This window comes from Strongylocentrotus purpuratus, unplaced genomic scaffold (assembly GCF_000002235.5).
Source record: "Strongylocentrotus purpuratus isolate Spur 01 unplaced genomic scaffold, Spur_5.0 spur5_scaffold_3, whole genome shotgun sequence".
In the NCBI taxonomy this organism is placed as follows: domain Eukaryota; kingdom Metazoa; phylum Echinodermata; class Echinoidea; order Camarodonta; family Strongylocentrotidae; genus Strongylocentrotus; species Strongylocentrotus purpuratus.
Genome location: NW_022145609.1, coordinates 25932242 through 25949863, shown reverse-complemented (window position 1 = coordinate 25949863; position 17622 = coordinate 25932242). Strand labels below are relative to the sequence as shown.

Below are 17622 nucleotides of genomic sequence, written 5' to 3'. Positions count from 1 at the left end.
ACACTTGCTGACATGAGATTCTGTTTGCCAAGAGCCAGAAAGGTGTTATCTCTCTGTTAAAGGTATAGACCAGTTTTGGAAACACCCCCCTTTCAAAAAATTGGAAGCTCTTATTACCAATCATGTAAAAGAATATGTTTTGACTAATACGTGATGATACAAATTTTGCCGGGAAACCGCCTACTAATTGATATATTTGGTAAATTGATATATCTATCTGGACCGGATAGATATAGCGCACGTGTCGCGTAGTCCCATATACATCTTACGGTGTACAGTGCTTGTAACTTTACCAAGACTGGGCCAAATTTCTTATCACTTTGATGATTCCAGAACCTTGCAGTACACACCAATACTTATATATGCTAGATGATCAACCTTCTCTGATCCATTCCACATTTCTTCCACAACGCAATTGCATGACCAGAACTGGTCTTTACCTTTAAGTGCTACTTTATATCATTGAAAAAGTAGATGATGTCTGTCATGAAAGTGAAGCATGTGCTGTAATGAATTAAATGAAAGTTTGGCATGCTCTCATGTACGAGGATGCAAACAGGATGTGGAATAATAGAAACTGATAATCGTTTTGAATTTTGAGACAGCTACAACAGATCATTCATTAAGTTAAAGTGTTAATCATTTACGGTACTCTTCATTTCAAAGAACAAACAGTGTGGGCTAGGTAGGGAAGGGATAGAATTGCTACCCTAAGCTCAACTTATAGCTCCAAAAGAAACTTACCACATTGATAAAATAAAGATGCATGACTAAATCTGATGAATGTTTATGAATCTATGATCATGAGACATACTACATGTTTCTTGTTTACAACAGCCTCCTTCAATTGTCATTCATGAGACAAAAATAATGACAATTAATGAAGGTTAAAAAAGGATTTTACTGAACATGAGCGTTCTATCACCGAGCTAACAAACTGAGCGACACCTTCAGTAACGTACAAGGTTTGTTGTATCTTTAATTATACCACATCCATAACTTTTAAGACAGTCTAAACATGTACTGATGAAGGACACATTGAAACGTTATATTTTCAAATGCAGTATAAATCTCTAAATCAATAATTTGGAAGCAGGTGCGAATGATCACAATAGTTATTCTTGGCCAGGACTCAATAAATCTGGCTGGCATCAAGCCTACACTGAGCACCAACTACCATGCTTTACTTTTGTTGATGTTGTTTATTTGATCTTGCCACGTTTGAGCAATAATATGATTATATTTTTAATACTTGGAAATGTAACAGATTTTCTTTCCATAAGATGGTTTCATCCTCAATTACAGGTTCAATTATTCCTTTTTTTTTCAAGTTGAATTATACTTGAATTATCTTCTCACTCAAACAAGGTACACTAGAAGCTAGATAATGTAGACCACACATACCCCCTCTCCCTAAAACAAGCCATCTTCTCACAGAAAAATGAAGGCGCGATAGCTCAGTCGGAAGAGCAGTGGTCTCGTAATCCGGTGACCCGGGTTCGAAACCAAGGTGATGCGCTAGTGCTCTTTGGTAAGGTATTAATCCTCATTACCAGGTCCCTCGGAGAGGACCTAAAGCCGTCGGCCGTCTGGTTGCTTACTTACAAGCATTTATGCTTTCTTAGCAGTTAGGTAAAATAACAACCACCACCAAAAGATCTAGTCTTCATACTCCAGACTTGGTTCATATATTTTCATTAAAACAAAATTGGGGATTGAGGTCAAATCATAACAGCTTGAAAAAATAAGTGTCTCAAGTGACTTAATCCAATCATAATAAACATTATCTTTAAAGTTAAAGACCAGTTTTGGAAATGCCCCCCTCTCAAAAAGTGAAATGGAAGCTCTTATTACCAATCATGTGAAAAAATATGTTTTGACTAATTCGGGATGATACAAATTTTGCCCGGAAACCGCCTACTCATTGATATATTTGGTAAATTATTATATCTATTTGGACCTGATAGATATCGTGCACGTGTCGCATACTCCCACATACATCTTTCTGTGTACAGTGCTTGTAACTTTACCAAGACTGGGCCAAATTTCTTATCTTTTTGATGATTCCAGAACCTTGCAGTACACACCGATACTTATATGCTAGATGATCAACCTTTTCTGATCGATTCCACAACGTTTCTTTGACAATACAATCGCATGACCAGAACTCAACTTTATCTTTAAACCAATGTTTACATGCGCTTCCAAAATCCACTGTAAAGGTTTTCACACCACATACCTCATTTTGAAAGGACAATGTTTACATGAATGAAGATCAAATCGTTCTCGCATCATAAAACCAGCCCAAATGATGTTTGGATATCTGAAATTTATTATTCCACCAAAATGTCTCCTTCCTCTCGCTTCAGCAAGGCTTGTTATGTAAACACACATTGAATCACGATTCATGGTAAAAGGGAGTATGTAACAAAACTTGCTTGTCGTCTTCTGACAGCTAAAAGGGTTTTAATTTGGGCTCTAAACAGACGCTATTCTCATTTATTCTATTCAGAGTTTGTCAAACATATGTTGTAATCATTTAGATAGCTTTTAAGGTAGCACTTTAAGTTTTTGGTATAATCTCACAACGGCTTAACATAGCATGCAACGTACTTGGGACACGAGCTTCTAAATAAAGACAATTTTCTTGAGATATGAAAAGTGAAAGTATACTGTATTTCGATTGTCATGTGTGTCTTAGTTTCAGAATGTGATTATTTATAAATATAGTGTCTGTTTGGAGCTGGAAGGACACTAACTTGGATGAACTTAGCGATCTTTTGGCTCCAAGCAGAAGATACAATCTTACAGCTGCTGTTTAACCCATTAAAGATAAACTTGAGTCCTGGTAAAAAAAAGAAAATGAATTCTCACAGAATCAACCGAAACTTACACTGTATGTTCAAGATTATAAATAAATGTCATTTGCCAAACAATTTTGGTAGAAAGTGAATACTGGCTGAGTAATGAGCATAGAAAGATAAGGAAATCAAAGTTAGTAGCCCCGACACTGTTTGTGTAGTCCCATATACATCTTTCTGTGTACAGTGCTTGTCACTTTACCAAGACTGGGCAAAATTTATGATGATTTTGATGACTCCAGAACTTTGAAGTACACACCAATACTTACATGCCACATGATCAACTTTTTCTGATCCACTGCACACCTTTTCTTTCACATCGTAATCGCATGACCAGAACTCAACTTTGTCTTTAACAATAAAATTAATTATACAAAGTGAAATGCAGATCAACAGATATTATAGAAGTGGATGATCATATACATGTACATGTAGTATGAATGATCAGAAGACCAGGTCATTTCTAGTCTGATGTACTTCCTGTAACATGAGCGCTTCACGATTCAATTCACGATATCCACTGGAACCACACTTTACAAAGCACACAGCTGGTGAGTTGAGTCCTTTCAATGGTGTAGCAGGTCATATATACAAACACATTGCTGGTGAAGTGAAGATCTGTTTTGGGTGGGATATAATCATTTCCTGTAGGATCTCCTATGCCTGGAAAAGAAAACAAAATGAGAAAGAAAGGAGGTAATAAATCATCTGAGAAGCAGGACAAAGTATAAACCACAAATTATCAGGGAGGGGGGGGGGGGGGGTGGGGAGAAGACACCATACAGACCACATGAACAATACCTTACAGATATAGAGAGGAGATTGTAAGGAAAAAATGATTGTTTCTTCTGCCACCTTTCTCAATTTGATACAAATTATTCACAGTGACCAACAATTTGGCAAACAGAAAAAAAAAAAAAAAAAAACCTGCATAAAAATATCATCAATGAATAGTGTACTGATCTCGAGATTGGGAAAGGTACGGAAAACGGAAAAAATGGGTGAAATCAAAAAAAGAATTTGAATGAAACCTGAAAAAGAAAAAAAAATAAGACCAGGGCCCTGTCCTATTATAAGCAGTTGCGATTGCTATCAATCTATGTACATGACAGATAGGGCATTGCTTACTTTATAAGACTTGGCCCAAAAGTAACAAATTATGAAGCAAGACATAAACACCAGGCATACATACCTGCCAATATTTGAAAATTAGAAATTAGGAATATTTATCACGGTATGCCTTCGTAAATAAGAAATCGCGCTTGCAGCGACAGTGTAACTGGCAATACGCGATAAATCTGTACTATAAAGCAAGTACAAATTCGCTGCTCGATCATGAAGCCATTCACAACGCAAACAGTATGTGAACTCTCAAATCGCGCCATATGATAAAACCAGCTTAATTTGGCTTAAGCATAAAATTTTTTTAAAAAAATGCAATTTTGAAAAATCTGAATATTCCGGATTTTCAGGTCCTAGAAATTCAGATCTGAATATTCCAGATCATTCGTAAGGGTTGGCAGGTGTGGGCATAACATGTCAATTAACAAGGAAGACATGACAACAGAAATAACATCTGGGCCTAAAGGGGAAACATGAGCAGATGCAACATGAAGAACTAAAGGAAGTATGACATTAGCCTTGCCGTTATCATACACAGAAGACAGGACAACAGGTTTCACATTGGGTCAGAAGTAAAAAATATAACACCAGATTTAATGCTATTCTGACTGGGGTATGACACCCCCCCCCCCCCCCCCCCCCCCCATACAAAATGCACGACTGCTGCGCATCCACTGCAGATCACGCATTGCCTTAGTGACTTTGTCTATTCCAGTTCCCACAATTCTTTAGACTAAGTTTGCAGAAATGAGATAATCCTCTGCGCGACATTTAGTAGTCACATGTCAGGCCAAAATTTGTGTAAAAAATACCGCTTTTCCTAAATATAAAAGCGATTTTTCTTGAAAAAACACATCCACAGGGGTACTATCCATATGTGTGTCAATATAAGTGCAAAATTTTGCATCAATTGTGCATTCCATGGCTGAGTAATATCACTCAAATTTACCCCCCCCCCCTCCCCAGTCAAGACTTGCTCTCAGAAAGCCCAGTCAGTATAGGTGAACACAGAAGATGTGACACCTGGGGGTGTTTCACAAAGATCCTCAGTCAAACTTAACTATTAGTTGGACTTGAACATTATGGACTGCCATTTGTAGCCTTAAAATAAAATATATTCAAAAAGCGAAAATTTAAGTATTTTAGACTTTTTATAAATTCCACATCAAGAACATGAAAGCTCCTTGATAATAGAAAATATGAACGATTTGAATCAACACTTTATGCCTTTTAAAAGAACTTTTACAAAATATTTTCATAGATGCTAACGGCTTTCCATAATTGTTGAATCCAACTTTAGAATAAGTTCAACTTATAATCTTTGTGAAACACCCCCCAGATGTAACAAGTTGGGCTACAGAAGGCCTGTCTTCACTAGCTCAAGATTGCCAAATATCCCGCTATTCAAACTATCCCGATCCCAAACTATCCAGCTAATATTCGTCTTCATTAGCCCAAAGTTGCAATTAGCGAGATATTTGTCCGGGATTGTCATCCATCTCGAGCTGATGAAGACGCGATTTGTAACCTCAGGATTATTTCCCAAATCAGAAATAGCGGGCTATTTGGCAATCTCGAGATGATGAATACGCGCCTAGAGAGAGAACAGCACACCAGCAGTGACCGGCCAGCATGTGGGTGAGTGGGTAGGAGACCTACCTATCATCCGGTGATGTTGACCGATGTCTATGATGGTACCTATCATCACTCCTCTCATCACGCCTATCGTCACGTCTCTCATCACGTCTCTCATCACGATGATAGTTACGAACTAACACAAAATGAGGAAATATAATAATAATATTAAATTATTAATCATACAATATTTATAAAGCGCATAATAAACATTAGTTTCTCTATGCCCTGTACAAGCATAATGATGAGAAATTTATTCACATGAAAGGAATCAACACAGAGAAATATACAAATCTTATAACTACTAAAATGACTAACTTAACATAGTAAATAACATAATAAAGAGATAGCTAACATGGTCAAAACAAGTAACGTAAGGATAGTTTAACAAATATACAAATGTTAGAAGATACCTATTGAAAGTTACATTACATCTTATGTACAGATAATAATAATTTATCTGACATTCTGTCTCACAGTGAAACATGTAAATAAGTTTTTAGGACCGCTCGACAGGATGTACACTAAATTAAACCAACATGAATCTATTTTATGATGCTGCTCTGGGGGGTGTTTCATAAAGCTGTTCGTAAAGTTACGGATGACTTTACGAATGACTTAAATATGAGAAGCCAAATGGGATGCTCAATCATTATTAACTGCATCAACTAAAGTTGAACTGTGCAGATTTAGATTAACATTCTCATCATAACAAACATTTTTTAATGCAAAGTATATTTTTTGCCATAATTTAATTGAGGTTATTGGAAATATAGTCACACTTTGTTAAAACATCAGGAAAAACTTTGGGCATCCTATCTGGCACTTCATATTCAAGTCGTTCGTAAAGTCATGCATTACTTTACAAACAGCTTTATGAAACACCCCCTGAAGGCCTCCAAGACCAAGAGGAAAACTATTTATTACATTCTAGAGAGAGCTCATTACCTGGTGATCTGTGTCTTCTTTCCCTTGATCTGCTCCTCCTCTCCCTCTCTCTCCTTGGGCTTCTGCTTCTCCTTCTCTCTCTGTCTCTCCTGGGGGATGGGCTTCTCCTCTTGGGAGAACGACTTCTCCTGAATGAAAATCAATGACATCATAATGAAAATCAATGACATCATGTTTGGTTTCTTTCAATTGTCAATTCAATTCAATTCAATTCAATTCATTTATTTTTCCTCTTTCAATTGTTCATATTTACAATGATGGTACATTTTAACATATTCACATATTCGTAAACATATACATCAATTTGCACAATACAATACATTAAAAAAAAACAACATGACATTGAAAGGGAAGTAGGGCCGACTAAAAAGCAGAGCTTGTAAGGTGTAGGCCCCCCTTTAAAAGTAATTATTATGAAGTATTATTTTATGAGAAAAAAAAACAACAATAATTGATTCAGTAATACAAAAATCATTTTTAAATGCAAAACATTGATAAATACATACATGTTTATAAAAAGAAACAATCAAAGTTACACAAACATCAAATTTGCATAAAGTCATACTACAAATTATATTTGATTGGGGAATGCAATAGCCAACCCTTTCCCATCAGAAGTATTTTAGTTCTGGTGATGACAAACAAAGAACCCAACAAAATCAACACTGAACATTGAAAAATGTACATCCATGCCTGTTGAAAGAATTTGATAATAATGCATTATACCCATATTATAAACAAAGAAATAAGAAGACATTGGGAAAGTCAGGAGTGCAGTGCGATACATTGTCCAAAATATCTGTGACGTTACTTCTTGAAGGATACGTAATTGTGGAAATTTGGCCTGTCCATAAAATGATAATATGGATGCATTTCCAAATCCCACAGCGTGCAAACCTCTATTTTGAGATTTTTAAGAAATGAGGTGTCAAAAAAGGTTGTTTGGTATCAACATGTTCAGGGCAACTCCCTGCATAATTTTCAAAATGGCCACCATTTATAACTATTGAACGATTTCAGACATTACTTTTTAACAGAACCTTATTTTACCATGTGTGTGTGAGGTGTCATACAAAAGGTAATTAAATTTCCTACAAGATGATATCACTAGACCTGACAACCTCTGGAGTTCAAAAACTGTATTCTTTAGTCCCAAAAGTTGTATTTTACTGACAAAAGTTGTATTTTTGTTTGTAAAACACGGATCAATGCCTCTTACAGTCCTTACAAACAAAAAGAATTTTTGTTATGGATCATCGATTGAAAATACATGATTTCGTCATGACTGGTGTGTTCGATGAACCTATGAACATCCCCAAATTGCCAATGTGAGATGCTCGTACGATACTTTACAGGACAGAATGGGCATTTTGTCATTGAAAATGGCACACACACACACACACAGTGGAAAAATCGTACTTTTGTATTTACTTCTAAATATTGTACGAAATACGATTACATCGTACTGGTTGGCAGGTCTGTACCACATTAAATAGTTTTGAGAATAATTTGCATAACAACTTTGAGTAAAAAACAAGATTTTTATTTTTTTTTAAAAAACATGAATATTGCTATGGAAAATGTGAAGGAGAATGGGGTCTATGTTCCATCAGGACTGGTGAAGGGACAGCTCTTGCATGAGCTTCTTTTGATTGCTAGATCAGGGAGAGAAGACATAGACCTTCAGGAAGTAGGGAGGTAACCTGGAATTTACAACCACAAGAAAGTGACTGATGTGACCTGATGGATCACTACATCCAACTAAAGTCAAGTAGTTCACATGTTATGTGATGAGTCTGGTATTGTTACAGACGGCAGCCCATCTCAGGACAAGAACCAACAAGCCAGACGGAGTTGTCTCCTCATTCATGGTATGGTCGTTGTCAAAGAAGCAATGCCTGTAGGAACTTTCCAAACTTCCAAGGACTTGGCTCTGATGTATGTGCGACATACCGATGCAAAGGCAAAGCAGTGTGATCTTTTCTTGAGTCGTGTTTCACATTCATGAATTTTGGGAATGTTTTATCTATATTTTTTCTTGCAATCTTCATTCTCACCCATTCCTTGTCATATTTCATTTAATTGAATTAAACAACCACACACAAACCGAAAGCTTACAAAAGCAAGCTTTAAAGCTTATCTTTACTAGTTTATAGGAGGGATTAGACCACACTGCAAGGTCACTGGACGGGTGGTTATCTCATCAACTCAGCTCTCAATTAACATAAGAAAAAGAGGATCATGGGGGACCAATGGTCACCGATTAAGCATTGTTTTCCATATAGAGGGAGCAAGTAGCTTCAAGTAGGACAGTGTGGCCTTAAAACAAAGAATATTATATCTTACCTTTTAGGTGATCGACTACGACTTCGACGATGCCTTGGTGAAGGACTTCTCCTTGGTCTGTCGTGATCGTGATAGCTACCCCGGTGACGTTCAGGTGACTTTTTTATCTCCTGTTTTTAAGAATCACAGTACAAACAATACAGAAATTTAGAACAAGTAAGATGTTTGGATTAGTAAAAATTATTATTTACATGATTAACATCTATCATGATATGAATGTAAATCCTGAAATTTTCTTGTGCATGAAATGTATATGGAATATAAGTATATTATGTTATGTTAAGTTTTATGTTATATTTGAAATTGCAAATTTTGATTGAAATTTTTTCTCAAATTTTGTGAGTGGTTCAGATTAATAAAAAAGGTTAATGCTACAAAACGACTGTATCACAACTGACAAGACAAATCTTTGCTATAATTCACCATGAAAATTACTTTTGTTTATAATTCATGAAAGTCTAATTTTGTTAAGTTTCTGGTTTTATAGAATGTAAAAATTTGATTGCAATATTTCTTTTTCATTTGATAAAGATGTACGTTTATAGGAACCAAACTAGTAAAATACATTTATGAATACATAACACTATAAATTAAGATAATAAGATGTATGAAAAATACAGCTGCAATCTGTATCTTTCCGCTATTCTTAGAGTATGTGGCAAATAAATCTTAGAAAGGACAGTCAATGGCTTGCCAATACATGTGGACTTTCTCACCCTTCCGCATGACCCTTAATCAAAAGCCAGCAGCAGCCAACTTTTGATATCACCTATTCAGAGATGCCAACCTCTTGACACAAAAAAGCAGACTGAATATCCTAAAAATCAGATTTTTACGAAAACTCGACACTACCACTGGCCCGTTGTTCCCGGGCCAGTGAAATTTCAGAAAAATGTTTCAATGGTAAAAACAGTCGAGTAAAATGTTTGCTCTTTCATTTAAATTTGATGAGAAAATTGTAAGGCAAAGTTTTTTTTTTGGTTTTATGGGGTGTTATATCTTTTTTTTTTTTTTTTTTTTTTTGAAAGATGAAAAATTGTATTTTAAAAGGTGATATCGTATTATCGTATTTCACTCTTATTATCTTACTAAATACAATTTAAGTGTACAGTGTTGGCATCTCTGCCTATTCAAACCTCAATGATCCCTCATTTTTTGCAGCAAAACAGGGCTTTGTCATTCATTATTGACGTCATGAACAAGTATGACTTGCCCCCGCATTTATAATTGCTGATGGATTTTAGGTGAACTTAATTAGAAGTAAGATGAGGAATATAAGATAACTTACAGGTATATCAATGTCATCATCACTGGAGTCTTCCATGTCGTCCAGATCCTCCTCCAGAGGGCTAACCTAGTATCACAAAGAGGGTCAAGGGTCAATGAATGTCAATCAAAACACATGGTCAGGCCTCCTACACAGAAAATATTAAAGGGATCCGGTAACTTTGTCTTAGATCCTTTTAAAAAATCCTTGATTTAGCTCATGCTGCAATGATAATTATATACCTTTAGGTCATTCAGGAACCCCATGACTTTTACAAGCCGATTGCCTGTCCGATTATCAAGATATTTATGATTGAAAATCGAAATCAAATTTTGCGTTTGCCAAACGGTTTTCATAACACTACCGTCTATTGGGGAAAATGAGTATGGTAAAACCGGTCACTCAAAGGTTTTTACTTTTTTAAGGCACTTCTTGATTATTTTGAAGCCCAAAATTTTTAAGGCTTCAATATAACACCATATCAAAGACACTGATAACATGTAGGGCCGTGCATCTCAGATTTAACATTGTTAAATGATCCCTTTAAAGATATTGTAAATGAACTTCTCATGGTGTTAGACCTCGTACATGTAACAGCCTTCAGCAGAGCTCTACAATACCCTTTTTTCATGGGGGAGAGGGTATGGATTGAGATTTTACTGGCTCTATGCATGAACCACTTTGTTAAAAGAGATGCTGAAATTTGGGACCCAGACACAATTTGTGGGCACCGATATAACTAGGTTTCTGTTAGTGATGAATCCTTGGCTTTAGTGATTTTGATGTAAACGCAAAGTTCACATGTGTAGTTTATTCACTTATTAATTGTGGAGATTCGTACAGGATGAAGAACTTGACATTTGACACTAGGCCTGTAACAGATGATCGGATCGTGGGCCGATCTTGAGCCGATCAGGGGTGATGCATGCCTACATTATAATCCAAGATGGTGGCCCGCATGTTTTGCCTCTTCTCTTAGACCAATATTATTAATTTGAAAGTCATGAAAAGGCACTTGATATTAAAAAAACATGGTCTACAACAACTCCGAATGACAAAATAATCCAAGCCATGAATTTTATTTGAGCATTTGATAGCCAAAAACTTGAAAATTTTCGGCATTAAAAAAAAATAAAAAATTGGCCGATCCGATACCGATCAAAGGTGCGAGAGTGTGGCTCCGATCTTCCGATCCGATCAGAGCCCCAACTTACAGGGTTATTTGACACTCCATAAATCGGAGGACTAGATCAACACAGCTTAGCCAAAAGTTGGCCAGCTTTTAAAGGTAAATCCAGTTCTTGTCATTAAGGCTGCGACGGGTAGTCGAATGCTCGAGTACCCGCACGGTTGACAACTACTCGGGTACGATTTCTTGTACCCGAATATTCGGCCGCAAAAAAAAAAAAATGTCCAGGCCCACGCTTACCCGTGCCAGGAAGAGCGGCGTCCGCTGGCATGGTACCGTCGTTAAAAATGTTTCCCAACTCTAGCACTGTCAAACTCACCTTTCAGAAACTGGGACCAAATGTCCAGATTTCTGTTTGGACTTGGAGGAAAATGGATTATTCTGCCATCTTTGGTTTTTAAAACAGCATTGTTTACTGTTATTATTCTTATTAAATCGGCGCCTTCAACTGCAACTCAAAGTAAAGTTGCATGCGTTTTCAGCGAGGGACCTGAGAAACTGCCGAGTGGTATGGTAGTGGCAAAAAAAGAAAAAAATCCAAAAATCCAAAAATCCAAAAATCCAAAAAAAAAAAAAAAAATGTAAAAAAATTCAAAAAAATTATAAAAAAACATGGCGTCCGAATATTCGAGTATTCGCCTGTGAGCCTGGGAGTGTACTCGGGTACCTCATTACACTGTTGTGCACAGCCCTACTTGTCATGCGATTGCATTGTGAAAGAAACGTCCTATCCAGTCCGGATATAATAATTTACGAAATATATCAATTAGTAGGCGGTTTCCAGGTAAAATTTGTATCATTACGTATTAGTCAAAACATATTCTTTCACATGATCGGTAATAAGAGTTTCCATTTCACTTTTTGAGAGGGGGCGTTTCCAAAACTGGTCTTTACCTTTAAAGAACATGGGCAAAAGGGTTACATGCATGCTACTGTCCTGTGTCATAAGCATCATGATGTCAGAACAAAGAGGTTATTGAAACCCTAGTCAATACTTACGCGTAGTTCAAGCTGCTCAGTCTCCTCCAGAATGTGTCTCTTCTGCACACGAGGGAGAATGATGTCACAGACTCTCTCTTCATTCAGGAGCTCGTCGATGAACTCATCAACATGGGATAAGAAATATCCTATGGAGTAGAATAATGTTTGAAGTTTGAAGTTTATTTATTCCACATTTTACATAAAAAATAGTTTATATTCTTTTTAATTTTTTTCTTTATACGAGTGTATATTATATAAGAGTAGATTTCAAACAAGAAAAAAAAAAAAAAAAAAAAATTCAAATCAAGTTTTTAAAAATCAAAAAAAAAAAAAAAATCTTGGTCCTAAATTAGGGTGCGTCTTATACACCGAGATTTACGGTAATTACGAACAAGTCAAAGATTGCCTAAGCCAAGGCACACGTCACTCAGTCCCATCAAGGTCGACTTGCGTGAGGTTGATTGTATCAGATGACAAAAATTAGGTAGAAAACATAACACAGGTGAGAAATGTGCAAAGGAAGACAAGAAAAGGAGCAGTGAAAAAAAATACACGGGCTCGGGGCGAAATAGCCCCCGAAATGCCCAAAAGAGCCCCCATAAATTTACATAGAGTTCAGTGCAAAGCAAATTTTAGAATGTTATTTTCAGACAGGCAAGCTTGAAAAGTAGCCCCCCGAAAAATAAGTATTAATTTTTTCCCTGATTACAGGAGCGAGTTATCTTGACCATGATGAGCTCTATAACGAGTGGTTCCTCGAGGGCGTTTATGTGTCGTAAATATTTTAGTAAATGATATTTCCATCAAATATTCTCTAGTAAGGCGAAGGCTGTGCATAACCGTGTAATGAGGTACTCGAGTACACTCCCAGGCTTACAGGCGAATCCTTGAATACTTGGACGCCATGTTTTTTAAAATTAATTTGTTTTTGTTTTGCCACCACCATACTACGGGAGCAGTCTCAGAAAACTCAACCCAATTTAATAATAACAATAATAGTAAAACAAAGCTGTTTTAAAAACCAAAGATGACAGAATACTCCATTTTCCTCATAGTCCAAACAGAAATCCAGACATTTGGTCCCAGTTTCTGAGTGGTGAGTTGACAGTGATTGAGTTGGGAAACATTTTTACCCACAGTACCATGCCGGCCCGGGAGAGCGGGGAAGGGATTAAAAAAAAAAAAAAAAAAAAAATGGCGGCCGAGTATTCGAGAACGAGAAATCAAACTCGAGTAGTTGTCAACAGTTCAAATACTTGAGTATTCGTCACAGCCTTATTCTCTAGTTTGATAGCCTACACAGGTGCATATGAGCTAGCAACTATTGAAATATAGTGAAATCAACCAAAATCAAGACTAGTTTAAATTTGTCCACTTACCACCAATCTTATCCTGTCTCCTGATCTTCCTGTAGTCATTGTACAGAGGTTCTAGGTACTTATAAACATCAAGACCTTCTCCCACCAGTCTGATATATAGTGCTCCAAGGCAACGCACATACCTAGGTAGGATACACATACAAAATAATTAATAGAGAGATATGAAAGATAAACTTAAGTTCTGGCAAAAAAAGAAAATGAATTCTCGCAGAATCTAACGAAACTTACACTATATGTTCAAGATTACAAATAAATGTCATATGCCAAACAATTTTGGAAGAAAATGTATACTGGCTGAGTAATGAGCATAGAAAGATAAGGAAATCAGTGTAGTACTAGCCCCGACACCATGTGTGTTGTCCCATATACATCTTTCTGTGTAAGTGATTGTTACTTTACCAAGACTCTGCCAAATTTGTGATGATTTTGATGACTCCAGAGCCTTGCATTACACACCATTACTTACATGCTACCGTAAATCTCCGTGTATAAGGCGCACCTGTGTATAAGGTGCACCCCTATTTTTTGGGGGGGGGGGGGAAAAAAAATAAAAATAAAAATAAAAAATAAAATCGTTTTTTGTTTTGTTGTTGTTGTTGTTTTGTTGCCGAAAACCCAAGCGGGGAAGGACCTTCATTTTACATCGAGGTGCAGTTGAAGTTGTGAACTTGTCACAAATAATAGTAACAACAGTCTAAGGCCTCATGATACCAAGTGTCCCACACCAGCCTCATCACATCACCTAGCAGAAGCACTGTGTTCTATGCCAAACATCAATAGTCATGCATAATATGAATAGCATCCTCTATCTTTCTAATAATGGAGTACCTAGGATAGAACCTTGTGGTACACCGTTTGTTATAGAAAAAATAGGAGATATTGCCAGGCATAGCGCCATAAAATCGAAACTAAAAAAAAAAAAAAAAAACATTCTGTACCTGTGTATAAGACGCACCCCCGACTTTCAAATTTTTTCGGCGGCAAAAAAGTGCGCCTTATACACGGAGATATACAGTATATGATCAACTTTTCTGATCCATTCCACACCTTTTCTTTCACAATGCAATCGCATTACCAGAACTCAAGTTTATCTTTAAGGGGGTGAAATGTAACAACCCAGTGTACTAGTGTATGAGAATTTTACAGGTAGGCAAACTTGTATATACATGTATTGTGTTTATTATTTAGATAGAAAAGGGATGTTCTACTTCATCTCAGCAGCAGCTCACTAATTGGATTGGCCTATTTGGTACTCTTCTTTCAGGACACAATAGCATGATTAAATGTTCTAAATCATAATCTATTAAAGGGATAGTTGAGTTTTGTTGCAGAGGGCACCAGACAAAATATTTTTTTTTGGTGAGATAATGAAAAAACTGAGTGTCAAATTTGAAAGAAAATACAATTTAAATGACAAGAATCTCCTTTGTGTGATCAAAATTGGTTCAGAGTCGGCTGAAATATCCATAAATATAACGATTTCAAATATTTGTGGTGCCCCACAAATATTTGATAAATTTGAACCAGCCCTTGAAAAAACGAAAAAGCGCCTTATATGTTTTATTCCAGCCAATGCCGATGTTGGCTTTTTGTTTGCTTTTTCAAGTTGGTTATAATATGCACAACCAGTCGGCTCGTTTATTTATTAATTAATTAATCAAATGGTCACTATATTTTTTTGAAAGTGAAGCTGAATTGGAATGGTCGTATAGGCAAAATTTCAAAAAAATGTTGGGGTCTAAATCATCAACGATCGTCCCCCAATTCGATGATCAGTTACAGGGTTTTATTGATGAACTATTTTTTCACTGTTATCTCCTTTATAATTTGCTGTAAACGTGGCACATGGGCACTGAACAGTAGGAATGCTTGAAAGCCCGAGACAATTATTCTCATTAGAAGGGGAATAGGTCTGCGACTCTTCCCTCTGTACTTACTTGAAGTCCTCATTTTTGATGAACTCGATAACAATGTCCTTCTCTGGCTGAATCTGTAGCATTTTCAGAAGCAGACACAGGAATGGAGACGGCTTGATATTACCTCCATAGGTACCTCCTATAAAACGCAACTCCATTGCTTTGTCCACTAGTAGTTCAGCTGGAAATGAAAGAGAATATTGTCAGTTACCTCTGCAAAAATGTGTTGGGCGTGGGACCTACCTAGGCCTGTTTCGAGTACACGTCCCAGAACTTCATTAAACAGGTACGGTAATAAAATTTCTACTGTGTACACAAAAACACATTCTAAACTTTATAAACAAACTCCCAAGGCAACCTATTATAAAGAAATATATATTGCATCTATAACTTTCAAGGTAAGGAGATGTCATTTGTATTGATTAAATTCACACCAGAATATTTATTTTTGATAGCCAGGCTCCTGGGTTTCGGGCATTTAAAATAGGTCTTAATATGCAAGCAACCGGTACCTCAGAAACTGCAATTCTTAACGAGTGTGTGAGCTATTAAACTAGACACCTCTACTAGTCCCTGCAATGTGCATTGTATGCACTCATGTGTATAAGAGAAGCGCGGTTGGATTGCATGCATCCCTATGCAGTCTACGTACATTACGCGATCATGCAAAATTGGTCAATGTTTTTATGAACAAATTGAAATTCAAACATTTATCGCTCGTGATCCTGAAGGTGAAACTCAATAAATGAGGTGTCATATGAAAGAGCAGGTTTTTTTCCATATTACCCAAAGTGACTCACCCCCGGAATTCTAAAATTATCTTGATCAAAAAAGCAATTTAAAATAGTTTCCATTGTAGCTCTGATCTTTGCCACTTTCCTGAAGTGAGCCCCAGGCTTATGTAGGGCTAGACGTAAGGAAAATATCTATGTGCTTATTTTTTTGCTAGCCCCAAGGGATCACAAGCAATAACAGTTTAAAAATACCCTTCCCCCCATTTTTGGGATCAGCTAATTCGGAAGGCAGTCCAAACCATGGTGACAACGCATATCTGACATTTTTTCCTGACAAATCTGCCAAGAGTCTAGGATATAAATAAATGAAAGTAGATCTAATACAAATACGATTTTCTGAAAATTCACGTGTGATTTTTAATGTTTCTTTTAAGTATATTTCTGCGCATTTGCAACAAATTTGATATGACGTTTGCGAATGTTCCTCCGATCCTTGCGTGTTGAAAGTTAGGTAATGTCTCGCGCATGAACAAATGGCTCGAAGGATCGAGAAAACAAAATGTCAAATGGAGAAATAAACAAGCTTTTGTATAGTTATTAGGGTCTAGAGATCTACCGAGGATTGTTTGTCGGTTTAATTTATCAAGCATCAAGAAAATCATCCCGGAATCCGTTTTTTGCATCGCCAATGTGCCGATCTGCATTTTTGCAGACGATACTTGTTTTTGAGGACGCATTGATCCGCGTTTACAAAGACGATCTTCGTTGATAAAGACGATACTTGTTCTCGGACCAGCGCCCCTACTGTACATGTAGCGTACAGTCAGGCTCTGGAGCCCCGACGCCTTTGGCGGCGGAGAACCCTGGCTATGGCCTGTATTGGCTGGGCCTGGCCTGCACTGTAGCCGTAGGAGAAGTGGACGAAAACAAGTGATCTGCTGCAGATCACCTAATAATTAAATAATCAGATATCACATATGCTTAAAATTCATACCACTTAGAGCGAAACATTCTTCCTTCCAGTATCTTGATTCATAAATTCTTGATCTTGTGATTTTTTCCACCAAATACTGCGGATTCTTCCCCTTGATGCTGCGAGCGTCTCGGACCGTGCGATTCGCCATCTTGGAAAAGCATTTAATGAATGTAGAGTGAAAAACAGTCGTTAAAAGATTACTCAGTATGTAGTTCTCCAAAAATCTTTTGATTAATATCTTTTATTGATTTAAAGATATAAATTAATC

The 17622-nt window shown here is 36.7% G+C and overlaps 1 protein-coding gene across 1 annotated transcript; it reads right to left on the bottom strand.

Moving 5' to 3' along the window:
* Positions 1-3168: 3168 nt before the first annotated feature.
* On the bottom strand, positions 3169-17519 carry LOC763151 (pre-mRNA-splicing factor 38A). Its single transcript, XM_030996795.1, has 9 exons — positions 17373-17519; positions 15666-15825; positions 13729-13850; positions 12368-12495; positions 10201-10266; positions 8913-9022; positions 6567-6694; positions 5643-5754; positions 3169-3524 (listed from the first exon to the last, which is right to left on the bottom strand). Exons 1-9 carry the CDS (start codon positions 17500-17502, stop codon positions 3500-3502), a joined length of 981 nt encoding a protein of 326 aa, XP_030852655.1. The 5' UTR covers positions 17503-17519; the 3' UTR covers positions 3169-3499.
* Between the last annotated feature and the right edge of the window lie 103 nt (positions 17520-17622).